General features: G+C 37.5%; 1 protein-coding gene across 5 annotated transcripts in view; it reads left to right on the top strand.

Annotated features, from left to right (window-relative positions):
- LOC149227906 (primase homolog protein-like) overlaps positions 1 to 17,085 on the top strand; it is a 282,014-nt gene that overhangs the window by 173,777 nt on the left and 91,152 nt on the right. Inside the window, exon 13 of one of the 5 annotated variants that reach the window (XM_089377966.1) lies at positions 5,162 to 5,250. The exons of the other annotated variants lie outside the window; for them this stretch is intronic. Within the exon in view, the coding sequence (XP_089234092.1) occupies positions 5,162 to 5,218 (57 nt within the window). The 3' untranslated portion in view covers positions 5,219 to 5,250. The remainder of the gene's footprint in view (positions 1 to 5,161; positions 5,251 to 17,085) is intronic. 5 annotated transcript variants of the gene reach the window in all.

Raw genomic sequence — 17,085 nt, 5'->3', positions numbered from 1 at the left:
GATGTGGGGTCCACCCCATGATGAAATACACAGCTCTTGATGGAGAAATTCGAATGGCTAAGGAGGAGGCTCAAATTGCTTCATGAAGGGTCCCATGTGAAGGAAGTGAGCAACAACTATAAATAAGAGGTGGACCACGAGTGCCACCCTAGGGAGGCAAATTCTACTCACCTTTGGTAGCTGGGAGGATACCACACAACTCCACGAATTTCCTTGGCCAGTTGGGACGCAGAACCAAGGAGTATGCAGTTCCTTTGGGAGAGTGGGAGTCGGGAATTGAGGCCACATCCATCGCTGATTTTTCATTGTACAGGAGAAAAGAAGGGAAATTGCAGGAGGAGAGAGATCCACATTCACTAGTACGAATTTCTGGGGATTGAGCCTGCATCATCTTGCCTAGGACTGCGCAGTCATTCGTGGGGGCTGAGTGTGGTGAAGGCTTGAGAGAGCGATTGAGGAGCTAGAGTTGCTTGGGACTGGATTGGGGGATAGGATTTTCTAGCATTTTGGAGGAGCAACAAACACAAAATCTTCTACAGGTTACATTATTTGCTTGTGGAGGAGGGCCAAGCATTTGGGGTCGATTTTGGAGCATCAAGACTATAGCAAACCTTTTCTGGGTTTTTCTGTTGTTTTCACAAGGAGCTCAGAAATAATTTGGTAGAAATTTTCTGGGTAGATTTGAGGGGTCAAACAGGGATACCAACTCAATCAACAACTTGAGGAGCTAGGGGAAACTGGGCCGAAATTCTGAGGTCAACATTTGGCCAATTCCTTCTTGAGTTTTTGTGGGTTACTGGTGGTGACTCCGGGGTTAATTTCCCATAATTTTTTGAGCACTGGAGGAGGCCCTAGAAGCTAGTATTCATAGCCAACAGTGCAATTTTAACCAATGTTGCACTAATCGTTATCGAGATTAATTCGGCGCAGGGAAAAAATAAGAGAAAATCGTAAAAATCGGGAAAAAATCGGTAAAAATCAGGAAAAAATCGTAACATACATAAATATTCATTTTTTTTCAATTTTTTTAATATCTAAAGCATCTACAACATAAAATAAATATATTTACACATAAATATGATAAAAGAACTAATATATAAGATGTTTAATATCATTTCTAGTGCCACATCACACATAACAGTGAATCATGTCCTAAATAGTAAGTCCTGACTCATGACTCCCGACTCAGCCTCAAAATATCAACAAAAAATATAATAATGTATCTCATATCATGAGTCATAATGTCATATACTATGAAATGAACCAATTAACTAAAGTCTAATACTACTGATTTCCTTTGCCCCTCTAGGTGTAGAGGTTGGTGGGGTTGGCAGTAGACTCTGCTGTGCTTTAGAAGCTGAAGAACTAGGAGCTACAGGAGGTAGACCATGTCCTCTACTGGTGACAGGGGTAGCTTGGGTCACCTCCTCCCCGTCATATATTCATAGATATATATATATATATATATATATATATATCTTTTAGCGATTTTTTCCCCAAAAATCGCCGAAAAATTTTTTTGCGATTTAATCGGTCGATAATATCTCTGATTTGAACAAAATCGCGATTTTTCGATTTAATAGCGATTAGTGCAACACTAGTTTTAACCAATGTTCCACCAAGACTCCGGTGCGGGGAGACATCGAGGTAAATAAATAAATAAATAAATAAATAAATAAATAAATAAATATATATATATATATATATATATATATATATAAAATTGAAGTTCATATTCATTGTTCATTGTTCAATAATGAAAGCATACAAATATTAAATAAACAATTGAATCATTGATCCATCCTCATCATTCATTTTGATACATACATCATTCATGACTCATATGACATACTCAAGTATCATTATTCAATTATTCATACATACCATGATATTCGATTAAAAAAATAAACATCAATAATGAAATATTCAAATACATTGATTTGATTTTTGATTTTTTAAGTTTTAAGTTTTAATTTTTAATTTGGGTCTTATTAGAAAAATTTAAAGGGGGATGCCTAGAAGCACCCTTTTCGACGCCCAGACACACCCTTTTTGGGGAGTCTAGACTCCCACATTGAAGGTGGATGCCTAGACGCACCCTTTTTGGGGAGTCTAGACTCCCACACTGGGGAAACACACCCCTTTGCGTCTCCCCGAGACTCCCCAAAAGGGGTGCGTGGGAAAGCGCACCCCCAAGAGACTCCCTGTCCAAGGTGTGAGGGGTGCGAGGGGTGCATGCACGGGACCCTGGGGGATGCGTCCTTGTGGAACACTGGTTTTAACTGGGACAATGCAAAGATTGTTGGGGACATCCACATTGTATGTTAGAGTAGTTGATTTCATCACTTGGATATTGTCCCAGGTGCATTTTTTTTGATCTTACCTTTGTACCCAACAATTATATTAATAAAATGGCTCAGCTCAACGCAGTTTATGGAGATTTCAGGTTGTTTAATGTGCTGTAAATTTTTGTATGTGTTTTTGCTATGCTTTATTTGTTTATCATTGTAAATTTCCATTAGGAATATTACATGGGAACTTGGTGTTTGTGCTTTCCTGGTTTGGGTCCCTCGTTTGCGTTTGTGTGGGATCCTAGGAAGGATTCCCTGCCCCCAGCCTGTGACTATACTTGCATGCATTTGGGGGTTCGACAACAATGTCTGTGGTGTTTGGAGCAACTTTTGTGGCGGGACGTAGGGGACATTGTTCATTTGGTTATTTCTTGTTTCGAGTTCTTGAGCTTTGGTTTAATTATTCCAATTATTGTTCTGAGGTGGTGAGGTGAAGTATTATGGCAGAGGCAACAAAGGTTGGTGCACTGATAGAAATATTTAGTCACGACGAAAGGTCTATAATTAAACCACATTTGGAGTTTTCACAATGTGGATTTGGTGATTAAGATCGTTACCATGTAACGGAGCTCGGGTCAACAGGTGGGGTGACTGCCATCTGTCGGTTACGGGTGCTCTTGCTATTTGGTTTAGTGTTGACGAACCTATTCATCTTACTAGAGCTTTGATGCTGCATTAGAAGGGTAGAGCCAAGAGAGGAGTGGGGCCTCGAGGGTGTTGAGGAATGTAACTAGGTTCGGTCTTCATAATTGTACTTGAGTCATAATGATATGTATCTATCAAAAGAAAGAAAGAAAATATTATTGTTATTATTATGACTTATTAAAGCATGAGTTTCATGCTTGGGTCATCATTTTATAGGTCAAAGTCCCCATTGAGGACTTCTAGGTTTTATATTGAATCATTAGAGTCATTGCCCATTTGATGAGATCCTTCTTGGGCTTTTGTATCATGTAAAAATAATTGTTATTGAGTCAAATAAGTCATTTAGGCCTCCTCCACCAAGTCGGCCTCGAACAAGGTAACTTCACCTCACTAGAAACCTATATATTGGAGCAACTCGACTTCATTTGGAACACTCTCTCGTAAAGTTCGATGTGCAGTAAAAAGCATAGTAAACTGGTTGTAATAAATGATGCGAAGTTACTGGAGAAGAAGGAAAGAAGATGGAAGAAGGAAATTGAGTTTTTGGGTTACCTTTCTCTCACACATGCAAAGTTATTGAGCAAAAGATGGGACCGAAATTCTCTCTCTATTACAAGATCAAAGTTTTGAAGTTGGGGGTCGAATATTCTGCTGCAGTTCTAGTAAATTGGGTCGAAGTTTCTGGATGTTGCTGGGCTGACGCTGTTGCATCAAGGTCGAAGATGTGAAGCTGCTACATCAAGGTCGAAGCTGAGAAGCTACTGCATCAAGGTCGAAGCTGAGAAGGTACTGCATCAAGGACGAAGTTCTAGATTGAAGCTGCACTTTGAAGGGTTGACACTTATAGGAAGGAAGGGCTGACTTGGTGGAGGAGTAAGGTCTGGTGGTCTAGGCTCTTGGTTGTCTCACTATCATATGAATCTACTGAAGGAAGAGTTCTTGACTGGATTTTCCCCTAGATAGGGGTTTTTTCCTAGTTGTCCGCCTACATTTGGTGTCCCTGATCTTCATGTTTTGTATTTGATAATTGCTTGATGAAACAAAGATAAAAGAAGAACATAAGAAAGTTAATAAGAACAAAAGAATATCACAAGTAATTATCATCGTAAGAAAATCTTTCTGCCTTTCTGATTTTCCAACATGGTATTAGAGCTAAGGTGAAGAAGAAGGAAAAAGGCAACCTGAAGATCTATTGAAAGGAGAATAAGAAAATTTGAAGAAGTTGAATAAGGGTCATCAAAGGGGATCATATAAGGAGAGTAGCATACTATCTTCAAGAACCATGTGTAACTCAATGAAGGGAGAAAACAAATTAGAAGGAGCATCCAATTACAGGGCATGGAAAAAGAGGATAGATCTCATCCTCGAGAAGAATAAATTCTTGTATCTAGTCAAAGGAAACGTAAAGAAGCCTACAAATGAATCAAGTGAAAAAATGAAAACAAAGTTTAGAGAAACAAAGATTTTGGCCATGAGCCTAATAATGGATGGAATAAAGGATAACCTCATCCCATATATATCCAACATAGATTCTGCTCAAGAGATTTGGAAGGATACTCCTACATTCGAGAATGCATGCAGTCAAGAAGAAGTCGGAATTTCTTTTGTAAGCAACAAGGAGAGTGAAGAAGATAAAATATCGAATGCCTATTTCGCTCATCACAAGAATAAAGGAACCTTCAAGAAGTCCAAAGGGCCAAGGAAGAAGATAGACCTATCCAAGAATGAATGCTACAATTGTCACAAGATGGGTCACTATAGAAGTAATTATCTTGAGAATCCAAGAAGAGATAGGGATCAAGCAAGCAATGCCAACAAAGGTTCACTAAAGAAGAAAAAATTATGGAAGGATCCGAAGTCAAAGACCTATTTGCTAGGGACTCTATCCCTTACATATCCTTTTACTCTAAGTTTTGAATTATTTTCCTTTATGCTTTGATTTCTAGTATTCATAGGTCTAACATGCTTTGGAAAAACATTTTTGAATTGTTTTGATAAAGTTATAAGCATCCCTCGAGATTGGATTAAGAGGGAGCCCTCACCATTTTTCCAAAGATAAGTATTTTACTCCTTGTATTATATTTTTATATTTGGTTTCCTTCTCTTATCTAGATGAGTTTGTACTAGATGCTAATAACATTTCCTTTCATATTTTTCTTGTTTAGGAAAGGTTTGCTAAATGCTTAAGGGCTATGGAGAAGACCTCACAAGACAAAGCATGATAGCAGTTCTATTGGAATTGAAGTCCTATAAGGTTTGTCTAGAAAACAACTCAAATATATGTCTTAGACCATAAGCTTTGTTCTCTTTGTGATAAAGGTATATTCATTCATACTAATTAGATCTGCTTTACATTAGTAACAAGTGTTATGTCTAGGACCTTTGAATCATAAAGATTCTTATTTGGGTGATTAAACATAGATTGAATCTACCCTCATTAAAATCATGTTTATGGAACCCTAAAAGGTTCTCTGTAAAACCCTAACCTAAGGGTATATAATTCTAATGTGAAAAACCCTGGTCTACTTAGGGTTACTGATGAAATCTAGAAAATACAATTATTTTGATGTTTGGGATTTTGATGGTAATGTCATGTTTGGAGTTTTAATATTGTTATGGAAACCCTAGTCCTTTAGGGTTGAATGATAATGTATTCCTAGACCTTGAGGCTTTTGTAAATTAGGGTTTATGAGCAAAACCCTTATAATATCTAGAGTAAGCTCCTAGGAATGAAACCCTAGGTGTATTTTTGTTCGTTTGATCAAAACCCTAGACCAATCAAGATTGTTATATGTCTGACTTTAAATGTATTGATATTTATGTCTTGGGCTTACCTAATGGATATTGATATGCTTGTGCATGATTATGAAATCCTAGATATGTATATGTGCTAACCTAATTGTTGATGCTCATCGTATGTGAATTCTAGGGTTTGTAACTAAGCCCTAGTAGAAGTTTGATATTCTAGGATATAATGATATTGTTTAGCCTTGATGATGAATCTAGTGTTTACAACAAACCCTAGTAGGATTTTATCATATTGTTGAAACCTTAGATTGTTCTATGATTGGGGTTTGATATCTAAGGCTTAGTGTCTCAAAGATGGAATCTATGGTTTGCATTAAATCCTAGTAGAATTCTAACATATGAATTCTAAAGTTGTTGGATGCATTATAGAACTATACTTGTTTGAAATGCTTCTAGGGTATGCAATGTATTATAGTAGAGTCTGTCATATCTTTGAAAGAAATATTGATGCCCTAGATATAATGAAACATATATCTTGATTAAGATACTGATGTGATCTAGGGTTTGTAACAAAACCGGAGCAAGAAGTTGAAGTATAAAAGTATGCGTCTCTTGTTGATTATGAACCTAACATAGTTCAAGTATTTGATGTCTAAAGTCTCCATTATTCTATGATTTTGATATAGTTAACTTCATGCTTCTATATACGTATTTGGCTGTACTTGCTGTCTAAGTTGTGTAGGTACATAATCTTCAAGATGTTGTAGATATTTGTAAGAAAAGTTGACTTGATTGACAAGCATGATGAAGGAAGTTATATGAATGATGATGATCAAGATGACTCTGATAAGAAGGATGGAAGCCAGAAAAGATTCTCCAATGTCATAGAAAGTAGTTGATCTCCCTAAGTTAAGAGGGAGTCTGGATAAAAGAAAGGGTATATCTCCCAAGTTGTGAGGACATGCATATTATAGTCATGATGGATACCTTGAAGAAGAAATTGGAGAATGTATATTGAGGTACTGCTGAAAGAAGGAAAGCAAGATCCGGTTGTAGAATATGTTGTTGCATGTGAAGTAGGAAAGGAAGCTGTATGATTGAGGAAACTTTTGCCAAGATTTGTTTGGGAAGCCTCTAAGTCCTACTGTGATAAATTGTGAAGCAACATCAAGATGTTTGAAGACCCCGAAGGTTTGTGTTTACTTATGTGTATTTGAAAAGTTGTTACTGATTGGGGTTGTGTTTGTACAGGTAAATCTCTTGGAGTTTTGGAAGCATGTTTTACATGCTTGATGTTACCGATCTGTTTGATTGGGAGAGATTTGTTACCGATTTGAATAATCGAGAGTGTTGAGGCTTTGTGTGTAATACACATTCCCTGGGAGGACATTTGGCCGACTTGTGCGTTGATGTTTAGTTCCCGAAGTAGGGAGGGCGACGTTGGTCATAGAGCTCTGACCTTGCATTACACACCTAGTTCCTTGGGTTGATGGTTAGCAAGTAAGCCTGATGGTACCTAGAGTGGCTGAAAGCTTTAGTCCATCTTAGTCTCACCCAGATAGATTGTCCTGGTCAAGAATCTAGTTCGCGACACGAGGAGTGCCTAAACTCTTTGTAGTTCATTTTGAGATCTCCCATGTACCTCTATAAATATATGTAATTATGAATACCTCCCTAGTTAAGAGGGAGTGTTGAAGAATGTAACTAGGTTCAATCTTCATAATTGTACTTTAGTCATGATGAAATGTATTTGTCAAAAGAAAGAAAATTAAACTATTATTATGACTTATTAAAGCATGGGTTTCATGCTTGGGTCATCATTTTATAGGTCAAAGTCCCCATTGAGGACTTTTAGGTTTTATATTGAATCATTAGAGTCATTGTCCATTTTATGAGACCCTTCTTGGGCTTTTGCGTCATGCAAAAAGAATTATTATTGAGTCAAATAAGTCATTTAGGTCTCCTCCACCAAGTCAGCCTCAAGGAGATCAAGTCAACCTCAAACAGGGTAATTCCACCTTGTCAAAAGCTTATATATTGGAGCAACTCGACTTCATTTGGAACACTCTCTCATAAAGTTCAATTTGCAGTAAAAAGTGCGGTGAATTGGTTGTAGTAAAAGATGCGAAGTTGCTGGAGAAGAAGGAAAGAAGCTGGAAGAAGGAAATTGGTTTTTTGGGTTACCTTTCTCTCACACATGCAAAATTATTGAGTTGAAGTTGGGACCAATATTCTCTCTCTATTACAGGATTGAAGTTCTGAAGCTGGGGGTCGACAATTCTGCTACAATTACAGTAAACTGGATTGAAGTTTCTGGATGTTGCTGGGCTGAAGCTGTTGCATCAAGGTTGAATATTTGAAGTCGTTGCATCAAGGTCAAAGATGTGAAGTTGTTGCATCAAGGTCGAAGCAATGAAGCTGCATCAAAGTCGAATTTCTAGATTGAAGTTGCACTTTGAAGGGCTGACACTTACAGGAAGGAAGGGTTGACTTGGTGGAGGAGGAATGTCTGTTGGTCTAGGGTCTTGGTTGTCTCACTATCATATGAATCTACTGAAGGAGGAGTTCTTGACTGGGTTTTCCCCTAGATATGGGTTTTTCCTTGGATGTTCCCCTACATTTGCTGTCCTCGATCTTCATGTTTTGTATTTGATAATTGCTTGATGAAACAAAGATAAAAGAAGAACATAAGAAAGTTTATAAGAACACAAGAATATCACAAGTAATTATCATCATAAGAAAATCTTTTTGCCTTTTTGATTTTCCTACATAGGGCAGAGAGGGGCCCATAGGGAGGAAAATAGAGACCTGGGGGAAGAGCTGGACCCTAATTCGGCTCAATCCCTAGGTAGAGTAGAACTTCCCCCTTCCTTTGACATTCTAGACAACCACCTTCATCACATACAATGCTATTGGAGCAACTAGGTCGAGATCATCTTGACGATAGGAATGTTGTCATTGGATTTATGAATGACTTGCAGAGGAATCAATGACATATGTAGGATAGATTGGCCACCCTTCAATGTCGGTAGCAACGACTTTATGATAAACTCGACTGGCTGGAAGGAATGTTGGTGCACATGGAGAATCACATCCATTGTGTTTTTAGCCATCCTCCGTCACTAGACATTGGATTGGACAATCCTGTGTTGGTGAACTTGTATGATCTAGGATGAAGTTTGGTTGTATCTTGATCCTCAAGAATTTTTGGCTTGCTTGGGCTATCGGTATGTGCCTTTCCTGTTCGAACTTGCTTATAGTGTTTTGGTTCTGCTTTTATCTTCTGGTCAATAAATCCGGTTAGAGTGAGGCTGGAAGGATTTTGTCTTTGAGATCCTCGCGATGTAAGCATTTTATGAATTAATAGAAACCTTTGATTTACAAAAAAAGGTTTGATGTTAGTCTTAGAAAATGATTGAAAAATGCATGATTTCTTTTAGATTTTCTTTTTAATTAGCTTCTTTAGTGCATTTTTAAACAAGACTTAACCCTAGGGCATATGTTAGCAAGTCATTAAATGCTCAAAAAAAGATTTTGCTGCAACTTAACCCTAAATTAACTTGTAATAAAATGAAAAATGATTTTAGGGTTTTAAAGGAATTCCACAAGTGAGTCAGATCAATGCCTTCTCAATCTAGGGAAAATAGAGTCTAGTATAAAAACAATTCTATGGTTTCTTTTGAGTGATTCTAAATCCAAACAAAACTAGGTCAAATAAACTAACTTACCCTAGGGTTTGCAATTTAGGTTGTTGATTTTCTGGATGGTTAAGAGAAAGAAAAGCCTATCTCTATTCCCCAAATTCTTGGTTTAGCTCAACAAGGGACAATGAAACAAATACCAAATAAACTAACCTATCAAAATAACATTTATTCCATATAACATAATGTCAAGGTAAAACAAATAAACTAACTTACTTCACCATGCAACATCCAAGATCCACCATAAGCATTCATGAAAAAATATCACATCACATCATAAGATCCACCTAAGAAATTTGCTCTACTAGCCCTCTATTGCGCACTAGAGAGAAAGTCACTGATGAAGAATTGCTATGTTCCAAACTTCCATGTGTAACATTCGATTCAAGAGGAAATCAACTTCCCAATTTATATGAAGGTAACCAAGTCGATTTCCTTGAAATTAGACTAAAATGCCCTAAACTTGATTAAATCCATAATATAAGGTGGATGGGTCATCAAGCTGACCCCCAAAGATATTCGAAACATTGAAATAACATGAAAATAAGCCTTAGTTAACCCACACGTTTGAGTCTAGTGCCCTCCAAGGGTGATGTCGTCATCCAAAAGGTATTTCCCTCCATGAAAAGTTGTAATGAATAACTCAAGGGATGTGTCTTTTCCCATAAGTCATGCTTGTACATCAGAATGAAGTCATATATCACCAAAATGGCCTTCATAAACCCATTTCATCCTCCAAAATCTCATGTCATCATCAAATGGAGAGATAGGATAACATCAAGCTAGGGCACGTTTCCATCAAGTTACACGGTGCATCTACCCGTCCAAAGAGATCCAAGTGATCAACACCATCAATCACCATCAAGAGAAGTGCAACCTCCTTAAACAAGGTACAGTGCCAACTTGGGGGCACCTTGTCATCTTAGGGGTGCACTAACTCCCAAAGTCAACATCCTAGCATTAAAAGCCAATGTCCAATGCCATGGCTCTAGGGGAGGGTCATGTCATCTTTGCTAAGTCCTCATCAAGGCCAATGCTTCTTTAAGAGGCTCCAACATCCATCATTGAGTATCCCACATCATCAATGAATGTGGTTGGACATCCTCTACGAAAAGTTAGAAAAACATCATCTCATCCTTGAAGGGATCTTGGCTGCACATATAAGAATCACCTAACACATACTGAGGGAATCAAGTGAAACTAACATCATGGGTACAATAACCATAAAAGCATCAATTTAGACCATATTCAATGTTAGAGTCATCAAATTACTTATCACAAGTATCATCTTCTTTAAAACCCCCACGATGTAAGCATTTTCTGAATTAATAAAACCTTTGATTTACAAAAAAGAAATTTGATGTTAGTCTTAGAAAATGATTGAAAAATACATGATTTCCTCTTAGATTTTTTTTTAAGTAGCTTCTCTAGTGCATTTTTAAACAAGACTTAACCCTAGGGCATATGTCAGCAAGTCATTAAATGCTCAAAAAAAGATTTTGTTGCAACTTAACCCTAAATTAACATGTAATAAACTGAAAAATGATTTTGGGGTTTTAAAGGAATTCCACAAGTGAGACAGATCAATGCCTTCTCAATCTAGTGAAAATAGAGTCTAGTATAAAAACAATTCTATGGTTTATTTTGAGCGATTCTAAATCCAAACAAAACTAGGTCAAATAAACTAACTTACCCTAGGCTTTGCAATTTAGGTTGTTGATTTTCTGGATGGTTAAGAGAAAGAAAAGCCTATCTCTATTCCCCAAATTCTTGGTTTTGCTCAACAAGGGATAATGAAACAAATACCAAATAAACTAACCTGTCAAAATAACATTTATTCCATATAACATAATGTCAAGGTAAAACAAATAAACTAACTTACTTCACCATGGAATATCCAAGATCCACCATAAGCATTCATGAAAAAATATCACATCACATCATAAGATCCACCTAAGAAATTTGCTCTACTAGCCCTCTATTGCGCACTAGAGAGAAAGACACTGATGAGGAATTGCTATGTTCCCTGTGTGACATTCGGTTCAAGAGGAAATCAACTCCCCAACTTATATGAAGGTAACCAAGTTGATTTCCTTAAAATTAAACTAAAATGCCCTAAACATTATTAAATCCATGATACAAGGTGGATGGGTCATCAAGCTGACCCCCAAAGACATTTGAAACATTGAAATAACATGAAAATAAGCCTTAGTTAACCCACACATTTGAGTCTAGTGCCCTCCAAGGGTGATGTCGTCATCCAAATGGTATTTCTCTCCTTGAAAAGTTGTAATGAATAGCCCAAGGGATGTATCTTTTCCCATAAGTCATGCTTGTACATCCGAATGAAGTGATATATAACCAAAATAGCCTTCATAAGCCCATTTCATCCTCCAAAAGCTCGTGTCATCATCAAATGGAGAGATAGGATAACGTCATCAAACTAGGGCACATTTCCATCAAGTTACAAGGTGCATCTACCCGTCCAAAGAGATCCAAGTGATCAACACCATCAATCACCATCAAGAGAAGTGCAACCTCCATCAAGAAGGTACAGTGCCAACTTGGGGGCGCCTTGTCATCTTAGGGGTGCACTAACTCCCAAAGTCAACATCCTAGCATTAAAAGCCAATGTCTGATGTCGTGGCTCTAGGGGAGGGTCATGTCATCTTTGCTAAGTCCTCACTAAGGCCAATGCTTCTTTAAGAGGCTCCAACATCCATCATTGAGTGTCCCACATCATTAATGAATATGGTTGGACATCCTCTACAAAATGTTAGAAAAACATCATCTCATCCATGAAGGGATCTTGGCTGCACATGTAAGAATCACCTAACACATACTGAGGTAATCAAGTGAAACTAACATCATGGGTACAAGAACCATAAAAGCATCAAGGTAGACCATATTCAATGTCGGAGTCATCAAATTACTTCTCACAAGTATCATCTTCAAATGTCCTACTAGCTTATGATTGTGCGCAAGTTACCACACTTAGGTATGGGAGGGTTATTGCATGACCTTATTAGGTGATTCCAACCCTAAGGGGAGGAACAATTCCTAGGTTGACCCTTTCAAATGATAGGTGCAAGTGACATGTGTTATGGCTTGGTGTTTACTTCATGAAAGGTGTCAATGTTATACTAGGTTATGCAAATCATTGTCCATGAGTGCCTTTGTAGAGGGAGCACTTAGCTACTTAAGTTACCTTCCCTCATCTTTGTTTTTCCAAACCCCCATACTCACCCCTTTCTTCCTGGATTTGATATAGCTTGTTGAAAATGCTTTATTGTTTTATGAAGTAATAATGATGATATTGTCCCCCTTCAATGATGGGTAGTTTATTGCTTCATAGGGCTTGGGATGTTCATTAAGAGTTCGTTTTACTTTGATAGGTGTGATATTCATGTGTGCTCTTGGGGATAAGTGGCTATATAAGAGGGGGTAGAGCTCAAGCTACATTTGGATTTTGCTTGCTTTACATCGCTTGCCATTCTTTTGCATTTTTATATTTGGCTTATTCTTTTTCTTTTCTTACAATTGCATCAACCTTGGGTATTTTCAACCCATTGTTCTCATAGGACAAGGCCAATAGGGAACCAATATGAGTGACTGACAACAACCAATCAAAAGATGGGATAACAGACTTTGGCAAATGATGCCAAGTGTTAAGTATGAATAACATGGTGTGTTACCATCATCAAAACCTCCTATTTGTGCCCCTCCTAGATAGTGAAAGGAGGACCCTAACGAAGGTCACATTGGACTAGGGGCACATGATAACCACCAAGGTGAAGGGAACAAGTACACAACCAATAATGGTCTATAATCCAATTTCAACTTGTGATCCATACTAGAATGCCTTAAACATTAAATGAAAGCACTTGAATGCAAAAATGGTTAAAGTACCCAACAATAGATGACCCACCTTCAACGGATGAGTAGGCTAGATCAATGAGCATATTGATTGCAAAATGGATGACATGCATCTAAGGTTGGCTATCTGTGGGCCATAGTAGAGATATTGGCTAGCAAGCTGCAATGTAGGAGAATTTTTTTCTCGTATAGTTACCCATGTGATGTTCTTTTGAACATTGATTTGATTGGTGATTTCAATCCTTTGTGCAATTTTTAAACCTCTCTTCCCATCTTTTAGTTCCTTGCAGTATGTATTAGGAATGTGTTATATTCTTTGCTTGGTTATCTCCATTTGCAGAGTCCTCATAATTTTTTTATGGGTTGTTTTTGGTCCATGTTTGGATTTTTGTTAGTGTTTTTCAGCCCATCACAATCTAATTCAAGTTTAGGAAATGGGGTTGTAATCTAATTTGGGTTAATGTATTAGGGTTTTGGATGCTAATCCTATATGCTATATGGTGTTTAGTAATACAATGAAAAAGTTAGAGGTGAAGCTCTAAGGTTTACCGATTTCCCCGGTTAAAGGTTTTGAGGATAAGTCATGGTGTTTATTTTTTGCACAATGTATGTGCTTGCTTTTCTATTTTTCTCTCCATATATATGTCCAATATAAAGGTATTACATTTATAGTATGTATTACATTTATAGTATAGCACCATATGTATTACATTTCTCATACTAACGAATACAACAATTAGGATTAAAAAGACAATATTTTTGTTGAAGGAGAATTTTTGAGATGATATTTTGACTTTACAAGTTGTTCCCTACTTTGATTTTATTGGTGTTAGTAATTGGGGTTTACCTACACGTAGAAATTAATATTATTATTGAAAACTACAGAGCGACCATCCATTTGATACCTAAAACATTGAACATAAAAGCATTTGAGAAAAGAGAAACAATAGCGGAAATAAAAAGAATTGAGAAAAAGAGAAAAATGTAATGTAGCCACTAGGGGGAAACTCAATTGGCGATCACCATGGTAATGAAGTATTATGTACCAAGAGGTTCTAGGTTCAAATAACCTTGATTAACCCATGTTTGTGGAAGGGGTGTACATAGGCACGTAGAGTTTATAGTGGTAGGGGTCAAAATCAACCCCGTGTCATGGGAGTACGCAACCAATCTAGTTGGTGATTCCTCTAGTCAAAAGAAACAAAAAAAAACAATTAAGAAAAGTTAAAAAATAAAATAGTGGAAATAAAAACAATTGAGAAAAGAGAAATAATAATAAGATTCCAACAACATTAAAAAATAAGAACTAATGCAAAATGTGAAAAATGAAAAGAACCTAGAAGGAAATCTAATGTTGAGAATATTGTCCATGGTTAGTTAACAAAAAACAAAGAAGATAGCTTCAAACATGTTCTCACGATGTATAGGTATGCAAACAAGAAGGCTGAAACATTTACATGATCATTGAATGATTGTCGTTGCCGATCCAATGTGACATTACAATGACATGGAATGTGATAAAGAAGCAATGTGGAGGTGAAAAACATAGCACTAGCTGAGGACATCCATAATGGTTGTGAGGCGGGTTCAAAGAACATAATAGAGTAGTAGATCATCGAGTAGACTTTTCAACACAAAAGTGTAGATAAGTGTATGACAAATTAGAAGTGTTGTGGATGAGAGAAAACCAACTGGAAGCACAATAAAAAATGTGAAATTTAAATGTGTTGAAAATTGGGTAGCTTGGGAGGTACTCCTACAAGCCTTGGGTGCTAGGTTTGTGAGGAGAAAACCCATAAAAGACGAGTTTGTGGGCAAAGTATCCAAGTTTGGGGGTTTTGACCCAAAGGAGTGGGCTTATAACCCAAGATAATGAATTTTATATTCTAATTTGTGTAGTGGGGTCTCTCGATGGATAAATAAGGCTTCCAAGGCACCTATTAGAGACATATAAATATGGAATCAAAGGAGAGGCTAGCCACAAGTGTGATGTGACTTCATTTATGCAAGAAAATTTACCCTAGAAGGAGCCACAACCTAGAGAAGGAGGCCAAGTGAGGATGTTTGTTTTGTTTAGCAAGGAGAAAGGAACTACAAGACTATTTTGAGATGGCCGAGGTGGAAAAGGTTGGTGAAAGGTCTGTTATAGCAAGTTGATGGCTGACATTGATGCATAGAGTGAGGCCGCAACCACGAAGGAGGTTTGGACTTTTCTTATCTAAGGGAGTCAAGACCTGGACTGTGCTAGAAAGTGATCGTAGGCTGAATGTGGCAAAACAGAGTAGAACAAAGGTCATTTGAGGAGGGAAAAGTGCCTTTGAAGTTGAGTAAAGGCTGGCCAAGTTGCATTGTAGGTTGCTGTAGCAGGCCAAGTAGGACAAGACACTGGTTTAGGGTTGCTGTAGTAGCACAATGGTCTAGTTAGGGTAGGTCGAGGCCTACAACAAAGGACAACAAGGTAAAGGGATACTAAAGAGGGTTTAACGAAGTGTTGGTTTAGTTTAGTGGGCTAAAGGAGTGGTCTACTGGTGAACACCAATTGGACAAAGTTCTAAAGGAATTTTTTTTATGAGCTGAAGAGGACTGAAAGGGATGGTTTCCAAGGTCAACTACAACAAGTTAAGTTGTTCATTCCATGTTTTCTTTCATGGGCAGATGAGAGTCTGATGGATTAGGCCTCACCCCTGGTTGTAACAATCAAAGGACAAACTTGTATTTTTTTGTATATTAGCATTTGTACATGGATTCTAAAAGACCATGATCCCTGGTATGGGAGCCCTATGATTTTTCTTATTGATGGATTGATAAGACATGTTTGGGCCAATAAATCTTGTGTACTCTTGTTATATTCCACTATGCAAAGTGCTTTATTTTTGGGTATCTCTAGTGTGTTTAGCTAGAGCATAGATTTGACCTAGGGTACAAGGAAATTTCAACATGGTATCAAAGCTACTTTGAAGGGCAATTGGATCAGAGTGTGCACAAGGATCAACTTAAGAGGGAGCTGAGTTGACTTGTTGTTGAAGGGCGAACATCTTGTCAAAGATGGTTACTGGCTTGAGGAATGAGGACTAGTTGGAAGGAAAGGATCAAGCTAGTGTTGTTGGTGATTGATCTATGGGAATTTGTTGATAAGAAGATCGCCTTGCCAATTGACGCAGCTGAGTTGGCTAGACATAAAAATCAGATGCAAAGGCCAAGTTGATCATACTTGATGGAGTCAAGAATCACTTGATACCTCATCTCATTGGGAAGAATATTGTGTGTGATATGTGGGAGGCCTTGAAAGCTTGGTTTCATAACAAGATCGAGAACTAGAAGATGGAATTGAAAGAGAAGCTCAGGGTGTAGGAATTTACAGGGTAAGTTCCTTAGAACACCAAAGGACACCACTCACAAACAAATCATAGATCAATACACCAGTATTCTTGATGTGGTTAAAACCCTCAAAGAGGGAAACAATTCACGACCTGAGCCAATATGGCCACTTCAGGCAATTTAATAATAAAATAATGAAAATTTACATAAGCTTCTCTCATGAATGGTTACCCCACAAATGACCCTCCATGCTCTTTAAATAGAGATCATGGACCAATCAGGTGTTAAGCCATGGATCAAGTGTCGGTAATACCGTTGGATTGTAAGTTACAAAAATACATAGTAAAGAAACACACTTTACCTAACTCTACACTAGACCAAGTTATACTTAACTATTTCCTATGTGTCGGAATATCCTAACACCCCCCCTTAAAAACAACTTGGGA

The sequence above is a fragment of the Pinus tabuliformis genome, chromosome J, assembly GCF_031772625.1.
Source record: "Pinus tabuliformis cultivar Carrire ecotype Pingquan chromosome J, CPIR1, whole genome shotgun sequence".
Taxonomy (NCBI): domain Eukaryota; kingdom Viridiplantae; phylum Streptophyta; class Pinopsida; order Pinales; family Pinaceae; genus Pinus; species Pinus tabuliformis.
Note: the sequence above shows the minus strand (reverse complement) of the source record. Positions and strands in the feature narration are given on the sequence as shown.